The 21,940-nt window shown below is 39.6% G+C and overlaps 6 protein-coding genes across 8 annotated transcripts in view; 3 read left to right on the forward strand and 3 right to left on the reverse strand.

Annotated features, from left to right (window-relative positions):
• The first annotated feature begins 920 nt into the window (after positions 1–920).
• On the forward strand, positions 921–1,532 carry LOC124404952 (snRNA-activating protein complex subunit 5-like). Its single transcript, XM_046879506.1, has 2 exons — positions 921–1,169; positions 1,323–1,532. Exons 1-2 carry the CDS (start codon positions 1,062–1,064, stop codon positions 1,500–1,502), a joined length of 288 nt encoding a protein of 95 aa, XP_046735462.1. The 5' UTR covers positions 921–1,061; the 3' UTR covers positions 1,503–1,532.
• Positions 1,533–2,137: 605 nt separating this feature from the next.
• On the reverse strand, positions 2,138–3,351 carry LOC124404947 (mitochondrial import inner membrane translocase subunit Tim17-A-like). The gene is made up of 2 exons (XM_046879492.1): positions 3,223–3,351; positions 2,138–2,769 (listed from the first exon to the last, which is right to left on the reverse strand). Exon 2 carries the CDS (start codon positions 2,756–2,758, stop codon positions 2,255–2,257), a length of 504 nt encoding a protein of 167 aa, XP_046735448.1. The 5' UTR covers positions 2,759–2,769; positions 3,223–3,351; the 3' UTR covers positions 2,138–2,254.
• Positions 3,352–3,750: 399 nt separating this feature from the next.
• LOC124406306 (CAP-Gly domain-containing linker protein 1) lies at positions 3,751–5,391 on the forward strand. The gene is made up of 5 exons (XM_046881684.1): positions 3,751–3,872; positions 4,141–4,344; positions 4,449–4,535; positions 4,619–4,930; positions 5,019–5,391. The coding sequence occupies exons 2-5, from the start codon at positions 4,150–4,152 to the stop codon at positions 5,244–5,246; spliced, it is 822 nt and encodes a 273-aa protein (XP_046737640.1). The 5' UTR covers positions 3,751–3,872; positions 4,141–4,149; the 3' UTR covers positions 5,247–5,391.
• Positions 5,392–7,532: 2,141 nt separating this feature from the next.
• On the forward strand, positions 7,533–10,115 carry LOC124410835 (nyctalopin-like). The gene has a single exon (XM_046889536.1). The coding sequence runs from the start codon at positions 7,595–7,597 to the stop codon at positions 8,429–8,431; it is 837 nt and encodes a 278-aa protein (XP_046745492.1). The 5' UTR covers positions 7,533–7,594; the 3' UTR covers positions 8,432–10,115.
• A 1,164-nt stretch (positions 10,116–11,279) lies between these two features.
• LOC124410595 (protein AAR2 homolog) lies at positions 11,280–13,184 on the reverse strand. Its single transcript, XM_046889126.1, has 6 exons — positions 13,013–13,184; positions 12,699–12,943; positions 12,489–12,604; positions 12,262–12,415; positions 11,912–12,187; positions 11,280–11,830 (listed from the first exon to the last, which is right to left on the reverse strand). Exons 2-6 carry the CDS (start codon positions 12,887–12,889, stop codon positions 11,422–11,424), a joined length of 1,146 nt encoding a protein of 381 aa, XP_046745082.1. The 5' UTR covers positions 12,890–12,943; positions 13,013–13,184; the 3' UTR covers positions 11,280–11,421.
• Positions 13,185–13,682: 498 nt separating this feature from the next.
• The window catches only part of LOC124410120, a 63,646-nt gene continuing 55,388 nt past the window's right edge, over positions 13,683–21,940 (reverse strand). The window contains exons 1-5 of one of the 3 annotated variants that reach the window (XM_046888310.1): positions 21,598–21,741; positions 20,026–21,339; positions 19,796–19,894; positions 18,948–19,691; positions 13,683–16,211 (exon numbers count right to left, since the gene is read on the reverse strand). In XM_046888310.1, coding sequence (XP_046744266.1) covers positions 15,894–16,211; positions 18,948–19,691; positions 19,796–19,894; positions 20,026–21,339; positions 21,598–21,681 — 2,559 coding nt within the window. In that variant the 5' untranslated portion in view covers positions 21,682–21,741 and the 3' untranslated portion in view covers positions 13,683–15,893. Of the gene's footprint in view, positions 16,212–18,047; positions 18,349–18,947; positions 19,692–19,795; positions 19,895–20,025; positions 21,340–21,597; positions 21,742–21,940 lie in introns of those variants that run through there. The other 2 variants (XM_046888454.1, XM_046888370.1) reach the window with 2 other exon arrangements.

Consider the following 21,940-nt stretch of genomic DNA (forward strand, 5'->3'; position numbering starts at 1 on the left):
TGCAAATCTTTGTTAGTTAGATAAGTAGGGTGGCATTTATTGCTGAAAATGAAACGAAACAGTTTATTTTGATTTTATTCAATAATTATTCAATAGTATAACCATACCTGATTTCCTATATCCGCACAATTATTTATTACAGTAATTCGTGATATGAGCTGTTATTAAAAAACCTGATCCTCCTTTGAGTTTGTAACTGTTACCATGATTCGCGCTGTTGTAACTTGTGAGGCGCAAAATTAAACACAAGATTTGCACAGGTTTCATAATAATTAAATTAATTCCATAAATTATAAGATCTATAGAAAATAGATAATTATAATTAAAATAGTGAACACGCATCACCGTGAACAATGCAAGGCTCTGTACCTAAAAAATTCCTATTATTATAAATTATGCTTAGTTATAATATTAACTTGTAGGAACCTTGTAGAAAGAATAAAGTATTATTGTATTAAACCATGCTGTAGATTGTTAAAATTGATGATAATAATAACAATAATCACCCAATCACCAGCCTCCCAATAACAAATGCATATCCCGTCAAATAATCAACCACATTTTCTTATTCATGGAAAATTATTTAAAAATTATACTCTCACCCTAGGATGAAAGGTAAATATCGTCCTTATCGACCGATGGTAAGTTGATTTTCGATTGGCATCAATACTGCTGCACCGACAGATTACGGGATGTCATCATCAAGCGCAGGTAAGATCACTTCCGTCACTCTAGCATCTTGTGACATAACACGCGAATGAAATTAAGATCAAATGAGCTACTTTTTATACACAGGTCAATAGATTTTTTAAGATTCAGGCCATCACTTCAGAGTACTGAAGGAACTAAAGTAACATAGAAAATTAGAAATCAATGGTTGCATTGTGACTCAGCATCTGATGTCGACAACAGATGTCACTAGAGCTTGTAAAGCTGAAAGCACCCTTCATTGTCCTTGAACCTGGCTTCACTAGACTTCATTCGACGTAAAGCACGTAATTCGGTTGGTAGGCAAAGTTCTTCTCTCTAGATTTCAGGGAAAGTACAAAAGTAATTTAAACATGACGGAAGCGAATGAACTCGTTAAATATCAAAGAGAATTAAAAGAGGAGGAGGAACTGATCGTTTCAATGTTATCGAAAATAGATGAGCAGCTTCACGCACTCCAGGCAAGAATAATATTTAGTATCTATATACACGGTATTAAAGAGAAGAAGGAACAAAATTTTACCGAAAGCTTCAGTAGAGGCAAATGAGAATGTAATATAAATGAAATGAATTGGTATTTCAGTGAATTCTAATTCGCTTTTAAGCTGTTTTAGGTCGAACAACTTCATCTAGCGAATGCTTCAAATTCTGGGAAACAAACAAAATCAGCGTCGCAAGATTCGGTCAGTACAAATACAGTGCCGATGGAAACTAATGTGAAGAAGGAACTGGATCTTGAGGTTCCGAACACTTGGCAGGAGAGTGAAAATGACGAGGAAGACGACAGCAACTAATAAAACAAATCATATCTATCTTGAATTGAATAATAACGATTTAAACAGAGAAGTTCAGCATATATTTTTACATGAGAAAATTTTATAATTTTCACAATTATCCGAAGCGTGTAAACACGTACCTTGCCGATTTCATTGGAATAATAAGAGTGTAATTTCCACTGACTTCTGGTGCTAATTTGAATGTCAATGACATCGCATTGCAGGATTGTTGCAACCTGTTTAAATTCCAGACTAAAGATAATATTTATTTTATAAATAACTTTTTGTGGATTATGTATGAAACTGTCAGATCTTCATGGATTTTTTTTTAGTTTTTTAACCTGTAGAAACACTTTACATTCCAGGCTTCAAAGTAACATTCCGAGATTTTTCAGTTTTTACCCAATCTGCAGCAATCCTGCGTTTATTATTATAGCCATAATTTTCTTGCCACGAATTGATCTCATATAATGTAATATCGCCAACTACTGGCAGAGTCCCAAAGAAGTTTGATCAATAAACAAAACCATACATAGACTGCAATAAAATATTCTAATTTTTCTCACTTAAACACTATAAATATAAGTCCGTCTAAAACGTCTATGATAATCCGAAACTACCCGCAGTTGTGGGTAAATTAAAGAATTGTCGGATAAGGTCGAATCGTTTATTCGATCGGCGGTTGTTCAGACATCGCCGATATTTGAAATATAAAGAAACTAGTAAATTGAAGTAGTCTAATATCGTGGAGGAACTAAAGCTACAGCTTATTAAGAATAGTTTCTCGCCTCTCCGAGCGTCGGGGGAGGGCCAAGCTGGGAGGGATCCTCTGGAACAAGGGTAGGGGGCTTGAATTGCTCGGCTGAAAGCCTGGTGAATAAAATACCGACGCCTTCTATTAGCGCGAGCAAAACACCGCCTATGATCGCACTCCCTGCCATCGCCGGAACACCGTTTCTCGCAGCCAATATTCCACCCGTCGCTGCCCCACTGATAATCGAATTCCACGGATCTTCTTTATGCCTGAAGTGTACCAAAGTACAGTCGATCGTTGAGAACATACCGCCCCACACAGCAAAGTTTCCGGCAATGATAGGCGATCTCTGTTTTATCGCCATCAAACTGCCGACGAGTCGTTTGTTCATACCGCTCGGCGCATTTCTGAATCCCTTAATGCTTTGAAAGAGGGCACCTCCGATGGCTCCCATTGTGAACGCACCTCCACAGTCGTCAACAATCCGCCATGGACAAGGTTCTCTCGCGTATTCCTCCATTCTTAGATCGACTATAGATTTTAAAACAAGAACAAATTATAGCGTCAACGAAACTTGGACTGTTGAGAGTTTTCTCAGTGATAAATTTGAATGAAACGCAGATTGATGATGCTCAGTACTTTATCGCAAGCAAAATGGTGATGGAAAATTCGAATGGAAACATGAGCCGCTGATTATAAGTCGCGTAACTCAATGTCACCGAATAATTATCGAAGGCTGTAAAATATTCTGAGCCAGCTGGTAATTGAACGAAAATTAATTCATGCCACTCGAGAATCAACGAACCATTGATAAGAGCAATTTGTATTGGTGAAATAGAGGTTAGGATGACGAAACAATCGCCAATTTGACAACTGACAGCTTAAACGCGAACGATTCTCGGGGTGATTTATTTGAGTGAAAAATTTATCCGTACCTTATATCACTTATAAAAAGTCTAGCTTAAAACACTTGTTAATATTTACCGTGGATATAATTTTCTTTCGTCCGATGTTGAGACGGATTATTCCACGGCACACACGAGCGTTGCGCTAAAGGACTACGCTACAACGTGACTCAGTTTCAAAACTTTGTGAATCAAATTGCAAAATACTTAATTGTTTCAAATGCAGTAACAGTTTCCTCGAAAAAAGTTTTTCAATAAAATCATATTATAAATTTGTATTTCTACTAGTTTATCTAGCTTTAAAATCTATGTATGTTTCACGAAAAGTATTCGTTTTTACTGTTAGTGCGCAGTCTCGTTGCGATACATAAACGACGAAAAGCGTCGGCGCAAGAATTCAAGCCTCAGACTATGACATGCCGATTGAAACTGCATACATATAGAAGGATTGAGAGGTATTTATAAACAATATCGTGAAATGTAAATATTAATTTCGTATCCACGAAATCTGGTGAGTTTCATTTTGTTCAATGCTTATTTTCGTACAGTCATATCCTAGATTCTTCCAGTATCAGCGAAACGATCACTGTGATCTATAATGCCTACAGGTACGTGTAACATGGTATAACGCGAACGCGCAGCTGTGAAAGTACCAAAATAACGCGTACGCAGTGATTTCCAAAAATACATTGAAGAGCCAGTTGATTCTCATTTCCCGCTGCTCTGGACGTAAGTATCTTACAAAGAATTTATCTCTCTTTCTCTTTCTTAATACATCTAACGGAAGCTGATTACGTTATATACGATCATCGGATATATATTGATTAGTAGTCATGTTTCCCGGAAGAAACAATTGCAGTTGCAAAGACCGGAAATACCGGAAGACAGTGAAGAGGTAATTGTGCGGTTCTCATTTCGCCGTTTTGATCATTGCTCCATAAGGTTTTCCTTTCGTTTTATCGATCATTCCCTGACACTTGATCGTGATTTATCATCGCAGATAAACATGTCGGACAACGTTGACGCCGTTTGTAACGCTGGCGGTGATTCCGGCGCCCAGTCAATCACAGAAACCAACACTTCGCCATCCGTCCAAAACACGGGTGACAACGTTGTCGTTCCACCGATTGATGCCTCATCTGAATCAAACGATGAGCAGAAGGTATCATCGCCAGTTGCCGAGCCTCAGTCACCTAAAAAGGTAATAAAAAAAAAAAAACTAACGAATCGTACAAATAATTTCCAAATTTATCTACGATAGAACCGCACATCGGTATTCCGATATCATCATCGAATTATTTCTAGGAGGAAAGCAATAAGAGTTCAGAAAATACGATAAAGCAGAACGGAAAGGAGTCTTCTGAAGTGTCGAAACTTGAGCTGGAAATTCAGGTAACTTTTATACACGATATTTTTTAAACAGTATACCTAACACCTGCTTCATGGCAAAACTGATCGTCCTTTGGTATAAATAGAAAAGGATACACGAGCGTGATAATTACAAAAAGAAGTTAAACGAAACGGAGAGAAGGTTGAACGCGCTTCAGGCGTCATACAACGCGGTGACGAGCGGAGAAGGGGATGAAATAACTCTGCGAAGAGAAAAGGAAGACCTGAAGAATATGCTTACGCAGACTCAGCTGATGCTCGATGACCGCGGTCGTCTCATCACAAATCAACAGACCCAGATAAGCGCGCTATCAAAGCAAGTCTCATCCTTGAAAGAGGTGGTTGCGATCACCAAAGACCTTCTCAACATACGAAATATGGAGGTGAAGCATCTACAGGTGAGCTGATAAGCCTTATTCACATTCTATTTTCTCCGCATCCGCAACGAACTTGAACATTATTTATCTTTGTTACCTCGATCCGCAGGATGACGTCGACGCGATGGAGAGCAAGATCACTGCTGAACGTGAAAAGCATAATCTAATGATGAGCAAAATGGACTCTGCTGTACGACTCAATGCTGATCTGAAGAAGGAATACGAAACGCAGCTGCACCTCTTCCAAGACCTTCGCGGAAAGTATGAGCAGAAGGTGACGCTGCTTTCGGAGGAAAATCGGGCCCTGGAGGCTGCCAACCAATCGGCCGTCGTCTAACGATCGTTGTCGGAAGCCGTTTACTCGTCTTGCTGCTATTACGCCGTAATAGAACGCGACATTTACATACTATATATAATTATATACGGTCGACAAGTCTGTCTTCTACCGATCATTTCTTATATGTTGTATAACATTTGTGTAAGAAATTTGATACCATTTTTTTCACTAGCGATCACTGATCGTTGTATGCAATAAAAAAATTCTTGAAAACCAGTAAAAAAAAATTATTTTTTAGCAGCGTCGAATGGCGAGGATATAATTCCTCGTTTTCATATCATGCTAAAGTACTCGGACAATTTTCTAATCAAGAGACCGGATAACTGGCTCATGCAGCAGGTAGTATGAGCTTTAATCGCTACGACGTGCGTTACAACTTGATATTGAGTCGAATTAAAATCCTCGGTTTAAGCTTCTCTCGGGATTCATGAGACTTCAGTACCGACGCAACTGTCTCGCGATTAGAATCAGGATGAAGCTTCGGAGTACCGTCAACGCGGTTTTTATTCTCGGGGTGGCAGCCGAGCTCGTCGAAATGGCGAGTGGCGTTTGCATAGTAAGAAACACCCCCGAGACGAAGGTGTACAGATACCAGTGTTTCAGGACGAATAATTACCTGGCCGATCTGGCGGCAGCACCGATCGACATACCGAAAATATCGTTCACTAACGCGTGGATACAATATCTACGGAACAGATCGTTCGCTCGTTTCGGTCCCGGTTTGAAAAGCATTCAGATCAACTATTCCGAGCTGGGAGAAATCGAGGACAGTCCATTCGAGGGCCTCGTTGAGTTACGATCGCTGTTAATTACCGGATGCAACTTACAAATTGTGAAGGGAACGTGGTTCGAGGGGCTCTCCAAGCTGGACACGATCATCCTGGACCACAACGAGATAAAAAGCGTCGAAAGCAGCTTCTTCAAGATCGTCCCGCCGCTCAAATCTCTCGATCTTACTTTCAACCAGATAAGCTGCATCCCCGTAGTTTCAACTTCCCGTTTTCATACGCAGTCTTTTCACCTCGAAGGAAACCACTTAGTCTGGGCTTGTCAGGCTCAACTCCTCGACTGGTTTAAGGAGAAAAATATCAAGCACGACTTCGCAAATGTAGGACCCTTCCCGCCAATGGAACCCTTGATCAATATGTGCGTGGAGAGACATCCGAGTTACAAACTGGACGAAACAGGCCTGGAGAAATGCATCCGGAAAAATCTCATGGACTTTTTCCCGCCTGGAGATAATTACACGGTCGAACAAGCTTGCAAATTTTTGACGGATAAACCGTCTCCGTTTTTAAATTGTTTCGTTATTTGATAATTTATACTCACGTTAGAATTAGGCAGTTGTCATACCTTTGCAATAATTATGTCAGTGCTGTATATTAAATAACTCCTCTTCAAACTCAGCTTTATATGTATAAAAATTTGAAAAATATATATAACAAAATTAACTAGATTTTAAAGCAATATTCCATTCCTTCATTTAATTCCCAATTTACCGTTACAACCACGCTATTCACTGATATATACTCATTCGGCTTAGAAAGTCCTTTGGTTCAACTCACTTACGTGTGAATAATATATATTGCAAGATTCTTTTTGCAGTTACAGGGAATTTCAGCGTGCCTCTATTTCTAAATTATTTTTCAGCCCCAGAATTCAGCAGAACATTTGTATTCAGGGTAGATTGTGTCCTCACAATCAGTCAACAACTTCACTTTGCTATAATCGAAGTTGCACTGATACTATTGCTTCAGTTTATATTGATTATTATTCACCAGCGTACTGGACAATCTCGAAATACATATTTTCAAAGTAAAACAAATTTGGAACACGACACGCCTTTAAGATAATCCATTTACTTGGACATACGTGTCCTTCGAATAATAAATTGGGTACATAAAGAACAAGTATCAATTTCAGACGAGGCAATTTAAACCCTTCTCCACATGAAAGAATGGAGCTCGAAGAATATTACAAGATGAATCATGTGAACCAATTTCTAGCAAAAAAGCGGAAGAATATAAACATGTTAATTGCAAGCTCCTATTGACTTGAAAACCACACCATCACTAATTTCTTAATTCGAGTTCATTGGCCGTATCCTGTAATAAATGTTGAAAATATATTTAACTATTTGAAAAGGCGTTTCCTGATCGCCATAGTACTTGAGCATAGAGAAACTCCAGCTTCTTCATTATATGCAGCAGTCTAAATTACATACGCACGTGTAGCAATTATACGCTAGATGTATAGGTAATTGGACAGACGGAACAACACAACTTGGTATAAGATTCCCCTCACATTTCGCGAGAGTTTAGTAGACGTCTAGCTCACTTAGAATCAGTATGAAGCTCCAAAGTGTCGTCGTGTTTGTTGCTCTCTGCATTTTGGGCCTGACCGAAATGGCCAGCGCAGTTTGTTTGCTGAGGAACGTAACGCGGCCCGTTCAATACTGGTACCAGTGCTTCAAATCGGACCAGAATTACTTATCAGACTTAAGAAAATCACCGATCGACATACCAGTGGTGACGTTTACGAACTCGAGGATACCAATCGTACGTGATGGATCCTTCACTCGTTTTGGCAGAACTTTGGAAACCCTCGGATTTCTGTTCAGCGGTGTTGAAGAGATCGAGGATCGTGCCTTTTGGGGTCTTCGTCAGTTGAACGTGCTCGCTCTCCCTGGAAATAAATTGAAAATTATGAAAAGTGCATGGTTCGAGGGACTTCCAAATTTGCGGAGAGTTTCGTTGGAAAATAATCAGATAAAATACATCGAAGAAAACGTCTTTGCGGTTCTTCCACCCCTGGAATGGCTCGACGTTTCCAGTAATCAACTCAGCTGCATCCCAACCGTTAAAGCTGCCAATTTTCAAACACGTGACTTCCAGTTTCGGAACAACCGGCTCACCTGGACTTGCCAGGTCTTGGTGATAGATTGGCTCAAGGAAGCAGGAATCAGGACGGACTACCTTGACTTTGGCAACCTGGATCCACCGTATGACCTTGCGAAAATCTGCGTGTCTAAGCTGCCGACTCCTAAGCTAGACGAAGCATTTCTCAACAAATGCGTCGAGGAGACTACCCGCAAATATTTACCCCCCATGGTGGATTACACCGTTAAAGATATGTGCGAATACCTCAAAGACAGGCCCTCTCCGTTCTTGGATTGTTCCGTATAAAGAATATTGCGAAAACTGTCACGTACTTGTAATATTCATGTAACGAGCAATAACGAACTCGTATCATGTTGCAAATTGAGCAGTCTTAATTATCAAATTACCGTCTATATTGCTTTTTTCCTGCAGAAGTAGGCAGTACTTGAGCTGTCTCACAATCAAAATTCATACTGCAATAAGTCACTTCCTGAAAATAGTGGAATTACCAAAATGTAGTGTAACGAATCGAACGCAAATGTTTTGTTATCACAAAATATATCTGCAATCCTTTCCGCATGTCCCTACGTTGAGTATCCAAAAAGTTCTTTTGCACCAGCGTAACAAATCCCCCCCCTTGCCCCCCCAAAATAGACCAATTACCAATTACACTTGCCTCTCTAAACAGGCCAACTAAGTAGTTCGCAGAAGGTTGTTCGAGTAAATTGATACTCAGGAGATGATGTACGAGGATAATCTTCAAACGTGCCTCTTTCAGTCTTTCATATTATAGCTTCTCCTCCTTCATTGGTTGAATTACGCGCAGGAGAAGGAGAGCGGGACATTCGCAGTATAAGATTTCGCTGAGCATTCGAGATAATTCAGTCTGCGGTCATTCAAGGATCAGTATGAAGCTACACTGCTTGTTAGCATTAGTCTTTGGCACGGTGGGGTTTGCCAATTTGTCGAGGAGTTCGTGTTTGCTCCGAAATGCGAAACCGAATGTGTACTGGTACCAGTGCTTCAGGACGGATAATTATTTGGCCGATGTGGAAAGGGCACCAATCGATGTGCACAGAGTGACGTTTGCCAATTCGAACATAAAAGTTCTGCTGAACGGATCTTTCAGCCGTTTCAGTAAGAATTTGGAACGGTTGGGATTTTTCTACTGTGGTACCGAAGAAATTGAAAACCACGCTTTTCACGGACTGACAGAGCTGGAATATCTTGCCGTCACCGGAGGCAAATTGCAGGTGATAAAGGGCGCGTGGTTTGAGGGGCTTTCGAAATTGCGGATTGTTTCGTTCCAAAACAATCAAATCAAGCATATAGAAGACAGTTTTTTCTCCACGGCCCCATTTCAAATGGTAGACATTACCTCGAACCATATAACGTGCCTTTCAACTACTGCGTTGGCCAATTTCAAAACGCTGGAGTTCTACTTCCATCACAATCGTCTCTCGTGGATGTGCCAAGACATGATAATAGACTGGTTGAAGGACAAGAACATTGAGACAGCGGAACACTTCCCCGAGTATAAGGAGGCACCCTACGAGCTTGTTAAAATGTGTTCAAACAAATTGCCCAAGGCTAATCTTGACGAAGAAACTTTTATCAAATGCATTGAAAACATGACCAGCGAATTGTTACCCGACAGACAGAATTACACCGTTAAACAGTTCTGCGAATTTCTGGAGAACAAAACGTCCCCTTTCTTAAATTGTAAGGAAGATTGAAAATAAATAAAATAGCTCGTATAATCTGTCATAACTTGACGCTTGATATGGCTGTATTGTATTTCGTTAGAAATTAGGCCACACAAATTGCCTCTGTCCTTAATATTTCTCTCCATTCTTCATACCTCGCGATCACACCAAAGATATTATTTTGATTGACCACTGATTGTTACCAGATCTGCAATTATGTAATGCAGCATTAATAAAACGTCGATTTAATTCTCCCAAAATTTGCTATAAACAAATATTATACTTTCACTGTATTGACGTGCTTATATTATGCAATTACTCAAAAAATCCAATTTTCTTTTTTTTTTGGGTTTTTTTTTTGCGATAGTTGAGTCTTACATTATAAGTGAAACTGAAAATATATGGTAATTGAGCTGAATTCGCCTTGGTGTATTAACCCTTGTTGTCAGTCTCCTATAATTACACTGTATTGTAATTTAAGGATCGTTTTTACAGAATTTATGCATAGCTGCAATGAGTCATGCCAATCTACACGTGAGTAAGCAGACAAGTGCAAATAGTCCATCTTCTATACGTATAAGCGCAAATCAGCATGAAATAGATTAGGCTGATTATAAATTACTGATGGCATACTAGACTTTGACTCTGCAGTCACTGACCGATTTATCGGAGCTTACAGATCAATAAAGCTAATCAAAGGTTACAACATTATATAATTCAATTTATGTCATCGTAAATAATTGCGCAAAAGCTGACCGTCAATCTAATTCTCACGGTATTTTATTTCGTGGACAGGATTATACTCCGTTCGCATAATTGGCAAGGATTTATAGTTTTCGCGTAATTTAACCAAGCTGGAAATCGTTAGCTCGAAGGTAACAGAAACCGAGGACGACGCTTCGGGGCCTTCCGAACCTGACGATAATCTAGCTGAAGTGTAAACGAATCCGACAAATCGAGAGAAGCTTTTTCTTAGCGGTATCTTCGCTGAAACGACTCGATATCAGCCACAATAAATTGACTTGCGTTTCGAGATCGGACCTCGCAATTTTTGAAAGTCTTGAAAATTTCGCAATATACCAGAAAACTGATTGCACGAAAACCATCTTAGATACAACTCGTAACTCGTTATTAAGAATATTTATCGGCGCAATTGTTTTGACTTTATGTTTCTTAATTTATACTCGCGAGAGAAGCTAAGAATTTCAGCGCACGTCTACATTAGGGGAGACAATTATTATTGGAATTCTTCTGAAGAAGGATAACGAGGCCATTTTACGTAAGGAAAGAAATCACGGCGCGATGGATAGCAAAAGACGCAACTTTGTAATTTCAATATTATAATTACATTTAGATTTTAGATTTGTGCAATTTTTTTAAAAATTTCGGAAATTCACGTTATCCTATAGAGTCTAGCTCTACCTGATCTTCAAGTTCCTTATCTTTCATGCCAGCGTACGTATCTCAATGTATTCTAGTTGCCAAGATGAATGACTTTCTTATTGATACACGATACGAATGGATTCAATCCACCTCTTATTATTAACAGTCAATCAGTCGAAAGTATCTTCGTAACTATTTATCAACCTTTCAGTCCAGTGACACAACGACAGGCGCTTCATCGTCCTCTTCGTCTTGCAGGCAAGTAAAGTCCCAGAGAAACTTTTTCGTGAGTCTATCACGCACTCGGACCGCCTGGGTTTTCAGACGTCCGTCGACTTTGTCGTTGGATTCAATATTGGCGAACAAATTACGCAGGTTGTGATACACGAAATTATTGCTAGCCACAATGTCGCACAGCACTTCTTCCGGAACGCAGGCCACTTGTGCTTCCAATGTCTTTAGAAACTCCGAGTAAATGGACCGCCGCAGCGGTATCGCCGTGTCAGCTCCGCACAAAAGACCGACCAGCTTTTTCCAGTGCTCAAACGCATCTAAGCTCTGTCCAACCAAGAAGCAAATGAACGCCAGCTGAAGTTCTCCCATTATTTCCATCGGGCTGTAATTTCATGATTTTCAATTAATAGTCGTACATAAATTTCGCTCCTTATTTCAAACGGAAACCGGATACTCCACACACTTTTTCAATTCAGCCAACATCTTTTCCAGGGCGTAGCTGGAATCAAGAGAATGTTGCGTTATTTCAGCAGGCGTTGCTCCATCGGGATAGCTTCTGTCCGGTAGCTTAGTTAGCCTCAGCTCAGTCCCTGCTCTTGGTTTCAATTGAGGAAGCAGCTGCTGCTCTCTGTCCTCGGCGGACAAACCGCTGCGTCGAGTTCTCTTCTCCACAGCCTCTCCGCCTCTGGGCCTAGAAGCATCGTCACAATTCTCCAACTCCAGAGCTGATCGGATGTACCTGAAAATGAGCAGTATTAGTATAATAATATATGGGTAAATCGAGGAGTTATTAATGCCGAAACCTTTCCATACCCACAAACTGGCGTACATCTTTCTACAACTGCATCGTCAACCGTGTTCGTCAATCCCTTCCACTGTTCCCAAATGTCGTAAGGATAAGGGCCAAGAAATTGATCCAAGCTAGTTAGATTCTGTTTCAGCCTACAGACTGTTTCCTCTGAAGGAGCTGTAAGAGCAAAAAGTGTCGGTATGTGAATACTGGTGTAAACTGTATGCGGGAAGAATTAAAAATTCCGTACGTTCTGTGCTGACATCCTCTTTCTCGGCGTCCCAAGACATGGCCAAGAATTCGGACTTCTTAAAGTTGTGAATAAAGCCTGAACGAGGTGCAAGATCTCCAAACTCATTGACAGCACTGCAAGATAGAAGGTGGACTGATTTAGGATTTGTTCCAATTATCGATGATTCCATCATCAAGCTCTGCTGTATTATTGTTCAGTTTCATTTACCTGTAATGAATATAATGAAACCCTGGAGGGATCATTTTAACACCCTTGAACTTTTCACCGGTATTCCAAGACTTCATATCAACTCCAAAATCCGTCCCCAGAGGAACATTGAGCAGAACCAAAGTCGCCCCTTCGACTAAGAGGCGTTTAGCCAATTCCTGATCCATTTCTACACTTTCTGTGTTGCTCATTTTTCGAGTTGAATCGTTGAAAGCTATACCTTGAACAGCGAATCTTTACATCCTCTAAAAAACATAGTTAAAATTAAATAAACATGTAAGATTCAAGTATGATTCTAACCTATTTATACCCACCGATTTCACATTTACGCTCAGACGTACGAGTGTCAAGTGTGATTTTACGCTCTGAAAATCACAGAGGCATCGACAATTCGCGTCATTTTCATGTCGCCATTCTCTAATGCTTTATTTTGCACAAAATTAAGAGTTTTTGACAAACACGTTGAACCGTCACGCGCATAATTCGCAAGCCTGTGTGATTGTGATTGGCGTATGTATGTACAGATGATTTTGTATACCTATTGATGGATTTTAGAGATCGGTGACCCCATTTTCCATGTTTCCACCTATCTTACCGATCCAAGCGTCACCTATAATGTGCCGGCATGATAGAAGTTGATACAAACGTTCTTTGCAGTGGTAATACAGATATTGATTTTACCAACAATTATTTCATACCCAGTTATCCGAGATCAGAATTCCTGATATAAATATCTATTGATTGCTAGTTTTCTACAGTCTTCTACAATGTTAATAATTTTTCAATTACATTAATTTATCCTCGTTTTATATGATTATTAGAATATCCAGATATGCGCTAATGTTTAAATCATTAGTGTAGGAAATTTGAAATGGTACGAAAAAGATTACTTGAATGACAGAGAGTGGATTGAAATTGCAAATGATAATTAATGATATTTCTTGATCTTGGCCATCGCTTTTTTTAAAACAAAATTGGTACATCTTATATTTACGCAATTTCAATTTATTAATCTTATCACGTTACCGTAATTTCATTACACATTACCTAATTCATTTACATTAAAATTATTTAAATATTTCATAATATATGTATACGCGTGTATATATATCTATTTATTCATTTATTCATTTACCTATATTCATGTATCAACTATTTACACGTGTGTATCGATATTACAATGATATATCACGGTTATTGAAATCATAATACGATGATAATACGTTCTTTCTACATGTTAAATTAAATATAATACAAACAATGGTTTATAATAACCGTCGATCAGAATCCTGCTCATTGTCAGCCAATTCTAGCTAAGTTACATTTTCCATCCATTATAATAATTAAAATATAAAAATAATAGCCTCCGTTAGGCAGCTCCGAAGCCGTTTTGGAGGGGCACCAGATTCAAAGTGGCCGCACAATTTCTGGTTTCTGAGCATTTTTACCGCATTTATACATAGAAAGCAGCCTCATCTTACGAAAATTTGAAACCAAGTACAACCGGGCAAACGCAAAACATATGTATATATATATAGATATAATTCATTTAATTTTACTTTGCCGTACTGCGCAAAATCTTCTCTGTTTAGGCACTACAATTACAATATAAGTGATGTCCTTCAGTCCTATACTTATTAATTTTATGTTTTTTCTCTTCTTTTTCATTCTCAGCTACGTTACTTACATAGGTATTTATAATTAAATCACATTTTACTCTGTGACTATGTGTGTTATAGATTGTTGATTATTTTTAATAATATTATCATTACTAATATTATTTATTTTATCATCGTTATTTTTATCATTATCATTACGAATAATAAATTGGTTGAAGCAAGGAACTGTGTAGTATAATAGTACTTTAAAGTCGTTACGTTATAGAATTATTTAAGTTCACGGTAAATATCACTCGAAAGCTCCTAATAAAGAAAAATAAAAACGAGTGACAGGTGCAGAAAATTCGACAAGATAATTCCTCATATTACTTGCCAATACACGAAAATTATACGTTGGAAATAACATTTTTCATCTAAAATGCATGAAAAAAGATCCGAATGATTAGTCTGACTCGTGGAAAAATTCCATGATTGTACATACAAAATACGTGCAGATACCTTTCACATGTTTCACACTTGCTAATTGCATAAAAAATATTATTCGATTATGTGTACAAACACTCGTACTCGTTACATTTATCATTTTCACGCTCGCGCAAAAGTTAAGTAATAAATAAGGGGGAGAAGAGAAAGTAATAAATTTGAAACGAGTTTAGAATAAAAAGGAACAAATGCTTGTTGGAATAAAAGCATCTTATCTGTTCTGATGTATGCCATACATGGAATGAATCACCTACACGACTGCTAATCGTGTTATACGACCGTGTATCAAAACATGATTATAAAAATGAAGATATAACTTGAAAAAGTTGCCTATCAATAAATCTAGTACAACTATAATAATCCACTCTATTGTATAAAATAGAATATACACTGTAGACAGCAGAAGGCCAATAATTTTCGAAGTAAAATTTCATGTAAGCGAACTCCATTCAAGCTGGGTATTTCTTTGTTTTTTTGTTTCCCTTTTTCGTTTTCGAACAATAGAAATTGTGATCATTCAACAAAATACTGTTCACTATAATTCAATACTAAAATAAATTAATCACGTAACATCCAATTTTATTTTTTATTTTTCGTAAACATAAAATTTTACTCTGAAAGTTTAAATCCAACTATGTCTCGCAGTGCCGAGTTTAGAATCTCTTTTTAAATCAGTAATGATTAGCTACCAAAAGTAGACCAAGTAATGAAAGATTTGCAATGCAAATCCATTCTTGACATATTACTTAATAAATTAACAAACCAAAAATAATAATAATAATAATTTTACTAAGAATATGTATAATATATACAAACAATTGCGTACAATTGATAACAGCATCAGATTAATTTTGGCTTGTTACTGGTGAAATTCAATTACTTTTTCACTCTCTACATCACTCAATAAGTCATAATCGATAATCATATACCTATTTATTATTATAATTGCAATTAGTCAATTCGTAACAAATTTCTACACGCGCGTATAGACAGGATGGAATCGATTCAAGTAATCAAGCTCACAAGTTTCTTTGTCAAATAATAAAAATAAATACATGCATAAATGCGATGACGTTAAATAACTACTTAAAAATTAAGCATCGCTGGAAATTGGGTGACTCTCAAGGGAATCACACTCGGCGAGAGCTTCGCCTCGTCTTAAGGGAAACTCATCTGTAGTAAGACTTTCTGCGATTAAAGCAGCCGAATCAATGCTATCAAAATATCTTGGCGGCCAGACAGCAGAGCTAGTGCGAAAATGTCGCGTCGGTGATCCCAGGATGAATTCAACGCGGGTAGATCCAGTTACCGAGGATGTCTCTTGGTTCAAAGAATCTGGGTACAGGGAAGATTCGCTGTGCCTGAAGCTGCCACTCGTAGAACACCAAGAGCTCGGAGGATCGGTAAATCCCTAGAAAATGACAGCCCCTAATAAATTCGTTGCTTGTATCGTAGGATAATCAGTAATAGTAGGAATAATAAAGTAAAATTCATTGAATTACAGAATTCAAAAAAACTTGACATTACAGGGATTGATCTTCACCTGTAACAATTCAACACAAACTCATTTTCCAAGAAGTGCAATACTAACATAGATAAATGACTCATTTGTTTTTTTTCCACAAAATTTGTACATTTCAAAACAAGATAAAGAACTCGAGGAAACTTTTTTCTTTCAGACTTTGGTACATGGTGGACCATAACGATATCATAAAAAATGGAGGATTACTATTATTGTAGTCCTGAATATAACAGACAAAACGGTCATTGAACCTCAGGCCAAGCAGATACAAGCGTGTGGTATCGAATTATTTGATTTGTATTTAATAAGTGCCGTTGTAATTTATAGATTTATACACGAAGTGGCCGCATCCATGATGATCAGGCATATATGTATAAACTAGCAAATAAACAATACTTGAGCAAATTAAATAGCAATCAAAACAAAAAAAAAAACTTATATATATATATAAAACAATTAAAGTGTAACGAAAAATATGACGATGCTTAACAATGTGTGAATGAATATGCCATGTATACCAATAGTTGTTTTTCAAACTGACTTGTTTCGTGTGTGCGAATATTGTGGTTCAATGTCGATGTCACATGATCGATTTATCTCAAATAGTAGAATCAGATTAATGAAGTAAATGAATGAATATATGAACCGAAATGGCAAACAAGGATTTGATGACCCGTGAATGAAGGATAATGGCCATGGGGTGGGTTTTTTTAGGATATAAACGCCGACTAGAAAACTAGATGAAGGCTTTCCTGTTGACATGCACTACCAAGTACAGTTTTTCCCATAGAAACCAGGATATAAAAAAAAAAATCTAAAAATATTCCCTCGACCAATACGGTAACAAAAGCTTCCTACGTACGAATTAAGAAACCAAACCAATCCAAACCAAAACAAACCAAACCAAAGGCAATGTCAATTGCACTCAACGTCTTGTGGTCAGTAAAAAAGTTCTCCCAACTTACATACTGTTAAAATTTTTCAAATTTGTTGTCAGTACGACTTTTTGCATACTGTAGTAGTAATTTTGAGCTAAGATCAGAGATTCGAAAGAGAAGAAGCCTCGGCGAAGGACTTTTTTAGATAGAAATGTGATCTGAATTCGCTCAAATCTATAATACCAGTTAAGTGAAGTTCTGATCATCTCAATGGCGTGCAATAATATCAGATTATTACCAAATCTACTACTGCTACTCCATATACATATTTAGAACGATAATGACCTAGGTCATATGGCAAATATGTATATAATTATACCGTCATAAGCTACATGTGTGTATATAATAAAGTTGAGGTAAATAAAAAGAAACATAAACGGGTTACATGTTTTCTACGTACATACTACCATTCTACAGGCAAATAACAGCTTACCACATCCAAGAAAAGCGTTGAAAGCAAATGATAATAAAAGAAGCATAACTTACGAGAAGAGCGACGGACGGACGGACTGACTGACTGACTGACGCGAGAAGGGGCCGTTTATTTTGGCCATTGTGTTCGTTTGGACGACATTGGGACGGTCTCGAACGCACACTCGCTGCGCTCCAGATCAGACTTTTGGTAGAAGAAGTGGATGGTGGTTGATTGATTGGTGCTATTCGATTAACGGTTTCATAGCTGTGTTCTTGTTCGTCAATTGTTAAAGGAAATAAAAATGATCGGTATCGACGTCAGTCGTCAGTTTCGTTTTCTTTTCTTGTAAACATACACAGTAGATATATATTCTTTTTGTTGCTGTTATTGTTGTTTTTTTTTTCATGTATATATATTTATTACACAACGATGGTCGACGAAGGTAGTCACAAGTGCAGACTCGATGTTCAGTAATCGTCAGATGCAGATCCCGTCATCGATATATATCCACGTGAGAGACAAACATTACACGTGTCAACACCGTGGGTTGCAAGATTGGTTTTTTAGAGTTTTCGCATGGATATTAGTTCATATGGTTTTTTTTTTTTTTTTGCTTTTCGTCAGTTTCAATTTCACAATGAAAATCCTACCTCTTTGTCGTCTGGCAAGTGTACTGAAATTTGAAATTAGAAAGAAAAAAATCAGCGTAAAGAGGTGGTCGCGATATGACATTACTGTCATCTACATAAAATAGTTAATTTATAATTTATAAATGATATGACAATGACGATTATGAGGATGACGATGACGGTATAACTTATAATGACGTGAAAACAAGTCAATGGAATAAGACAAGAAATGAAAGTAAAAAAAATCACATTTTAAACAAAACATGAATCCTTATATCGATATACGGGGTTTCGGCTACGAACGATTATTTTTTCCCACTGGACTAAAAAAAATATTTGTAATTTCATATCAAATGATTCAGTGTCTGATATGTATATCATATATGAGTGTATGTGCAATATGCTTTGTGTATGACGATGCTGAAGATGATGAATCGGAGACGAGGACCGAGGACCGTGGATCATCGGGACGACGAGGAAGCTGTGACAAAGAGGAAGGGGGGGAATGTATGTACGAGACCGAGGCCGAGGTACAGCGGTGGATTATCGTCCCGTGATCTCATGTGTATCCCTACTACGTCGGGCCATTTGACAACGGTGATTTCAGCCAGCTGCTCCAAAAAAATTGCTTTGCTGGTCGTACCTTTCCTGTGTCAGACTCAACGGAGGGACGTGCAAGACTGTGGGCACGACGTGCAGGTGCGGGTGGACGCCGCGGAGGAGTTCCCGGTGAATTAACGACGTTCTGCACCCCACCGGACTCGAGAGAGTCTCTCGCCTCTCTGCCGACCGAACCGCGAGACAAAGAGGACGAAGATTTGTTCAAAGAGTCACGGCTGTTCGAGCTGCAGTTATAATTGTTATGTCGAGGCAAAGATCTGTTTAGTGAATCCTTGGTGGCCGATGAAGTGGTTTGATCCTTGTTGTTAATACTATTGTTCAAGTTTCCACTTCCATTACTTCCACTGTTGCCCTTTGTTCTCGGTAAGCTTTTGTTACTCAACGACTCACGACTCGAGTCTCTCGTTTTTGAAAATGATTTCCCACCGAGACTGTCACGGCTCGAATCCCTCGGCTGTCTCGTAAGAGACTTTAACGATTCTCTGCTGTTGTTCCGACCGTGGGTTGGCGGTTTTGGCGCCGTCTGCTTCGCCCCAGGAAGCGGTATTCTGCTGGGTCGTCGACGAGGAGACGGTATCATTTCCTGGTGGTGATCTCTCGCCGATTCCGTGCTGCTCCCGGGCTCAAGACAACCCTGATCACTACCTCTGGCCGCCTCGATGTCACTGTCATTCGGATCGACTTCTGTGGGTGGTCGATGCTGAAAACGTTCAAGAACTCGAACTCGTGCTCGCGTTCCCTCCAGCTCGATATTTCTCTCTGCAAGCTGAAACGTAGAAGAAATTCGTTACAGATCATTAAAAGATATATAGATCCAAAGATAAACGAACATGCATCAATTAAGTTCAATCGATGACAAATTATACATACTTGAAATCGGAGGTCATCGTTCTCCTCTCGCGTTTTGTCTAAACGATCCGTAAGGATTTCAGAATTCTTTTCCGCTTCGTTCAGTCGCTCTTGCAGAGTCTGGAACAACAATTGAAAGAAAAACAATGTTAGTTAATTACTCAATAACTTAATGAGGAACAAACGTTGCTATGTATTAATTCTAATTACTATAGTACTATAAAATAAAATCACCACCTCCTCATCCTCACCTGATTATGGACGGTAGTAGTGATAAGGTGCCGCTGAAGTTCAATAGGCGAATGTTCGTGTAAAATGGCGACAATTTTTTTCGAATCAACATTTTTCGGACGCCGAAGATCCTTGGGGGATATAAGTACAGAGTCCAAGCGTCCGAGTCGACACCTATTCGTGTCATCATTGGAATTGTTAAGAAGAACATCATCGTCCGCGTTCCTGGATGCCTCCTTGTAACTAGCCTGGTTAATATTAGCGAGTACATTTTTCTCAATGGTCCTTGTCCGAAATCGATTCTTATGAGATTTGCTCGCCGAACCAACGCAGGCGAACGCTGAAACGTTGCTTCTGATATTGCCGTGTGATTTCGGCGACGATATGGGTGGTGGACTGGCTGGCACTATCCTCTGCGCCCCGGGCGCGTGGAGGATCTCGCTCTTGGCCTCGATCTCAGCCCTGAGACGATCCTCGAGGCCGTTCCTAAGTGCGGCCAAGGCCTCGAGTTCCGATTGCAGTTCCTGAGCCCGGGCTCGACTCGATATCGTCTCGGCTTCGAGCTCGGTCACCTTGTCTATGAGGCGCTCCTTCTCTCTGCGCAACGCCGTAACCTGAACCTCGTCGTCGTCGTCGATCCTGGCCGGCTCATCGGGCCTGGCGACCTTCCTGACAGCCTCGAGAACGTCGTCGGATAGGCCGAGTTCCTCTGGCGCCGCGCTTTCGAGTCGCCCCTGGAGGCACTCGACTTCCTCGCGTAGCCGCGTTCCTCGCCTGTGAATGACGTCGAGGAGATTCCACAGCTCGTCCTCGGCTTCATCGAGGACCGGTCGGGGGCTCGGAGGACGAGGAATAGCCGTCGATGCGCTGTCCTTGGAGGAGGTCTCCGTGCTAAACCCGGAGTCCTGGACCGTCGCGCTGTGCTTGTTACCGCCGCTGTGGGAGTTGCTCCGGCTCCGAGGAAGCGACGAGGAGGATTCACCCTCCCTCGGTGCTCGTCGTCTCACTCGTCCCGGTTCCCATTCGGCGATTCGACGTGACGAAGGACTCGTCAACGGCTGTAGAGGAATATTCGTTGCCGACGACATCACGGACGCCGAAGACGCGGGCGACGCCGAGGCGGCCATCTTGTGCCGGAGGTTTGGGAACGTCTCGATGACGAGGTCCCGGAACTCGAGCAGGGCGCCGACTTCATTCTGTAGCTCCTGTAACGCCACCAAGGACTTGGCTTGCTCGCTTATCAGGTAGTGGAACGGTCCCGGTCGGAGGGGCAGACAGTCCATACCACCACCTCCGCTGACTACTCCGCCTTCTGTCGAACCACTGCTACATTGCTGAAACAGAACGAAACGAAATCCACGGTCACTCCTTGATTCTAAACAAATACAACAAATTTTCCTTATTCGGGATAGCGACAATTTTGTACAAATAAAAGTCGTTCACTCAATTCCCAAAAACACAGGCTATTGCTTCGTTTCATTTTGAAAATCAGCTCAACTGTAGTTACAAAGTATATATATATAGTTGAGGTTTGAAAACATTTCATAAAAAAAAGTACGTTTAACGTAAATATTTATTGCACATAATATTACTCTGTAAAAGTTTGAGGTGAGATCCGGAAATGTTTGAATGTTTGCAAACCGATAGCAAAGACAGTGGCAGGGATTTCTGATCATTTCAACAGTTCAACGACTGTCACTTCGCACCATATCACGATTCGAAGAGTACTGAAGTGATTTTAGGAGTGATTAAGGACGACCTAGCGAACGTCACGCCGATTGGTTCAACACTGTTTGTGATTATGTATACTGAGGACGATCGAGTTACGTACGGTTATAAGTACCAGGAATACCTATAGGAATATACATATAGAACAATCAACCCCTCTGTCTACAAAGCTATAGCTGACTCATGGAAAATATTTACTTTGCTTTG

Source organism: Diprion similis, chromosome 1, assembly GCF_021155765.1.
Source record: "Diprion similis isolate iyDipSimi1 chromosome 1, iyDipSimi1.1, whole genome shotgun sequence".
NCBI lineage: Eukaryota > Metazoa > Arthropoda > Insecta > Hymenoptera > Diprionidae > Diprion > Diprion similis.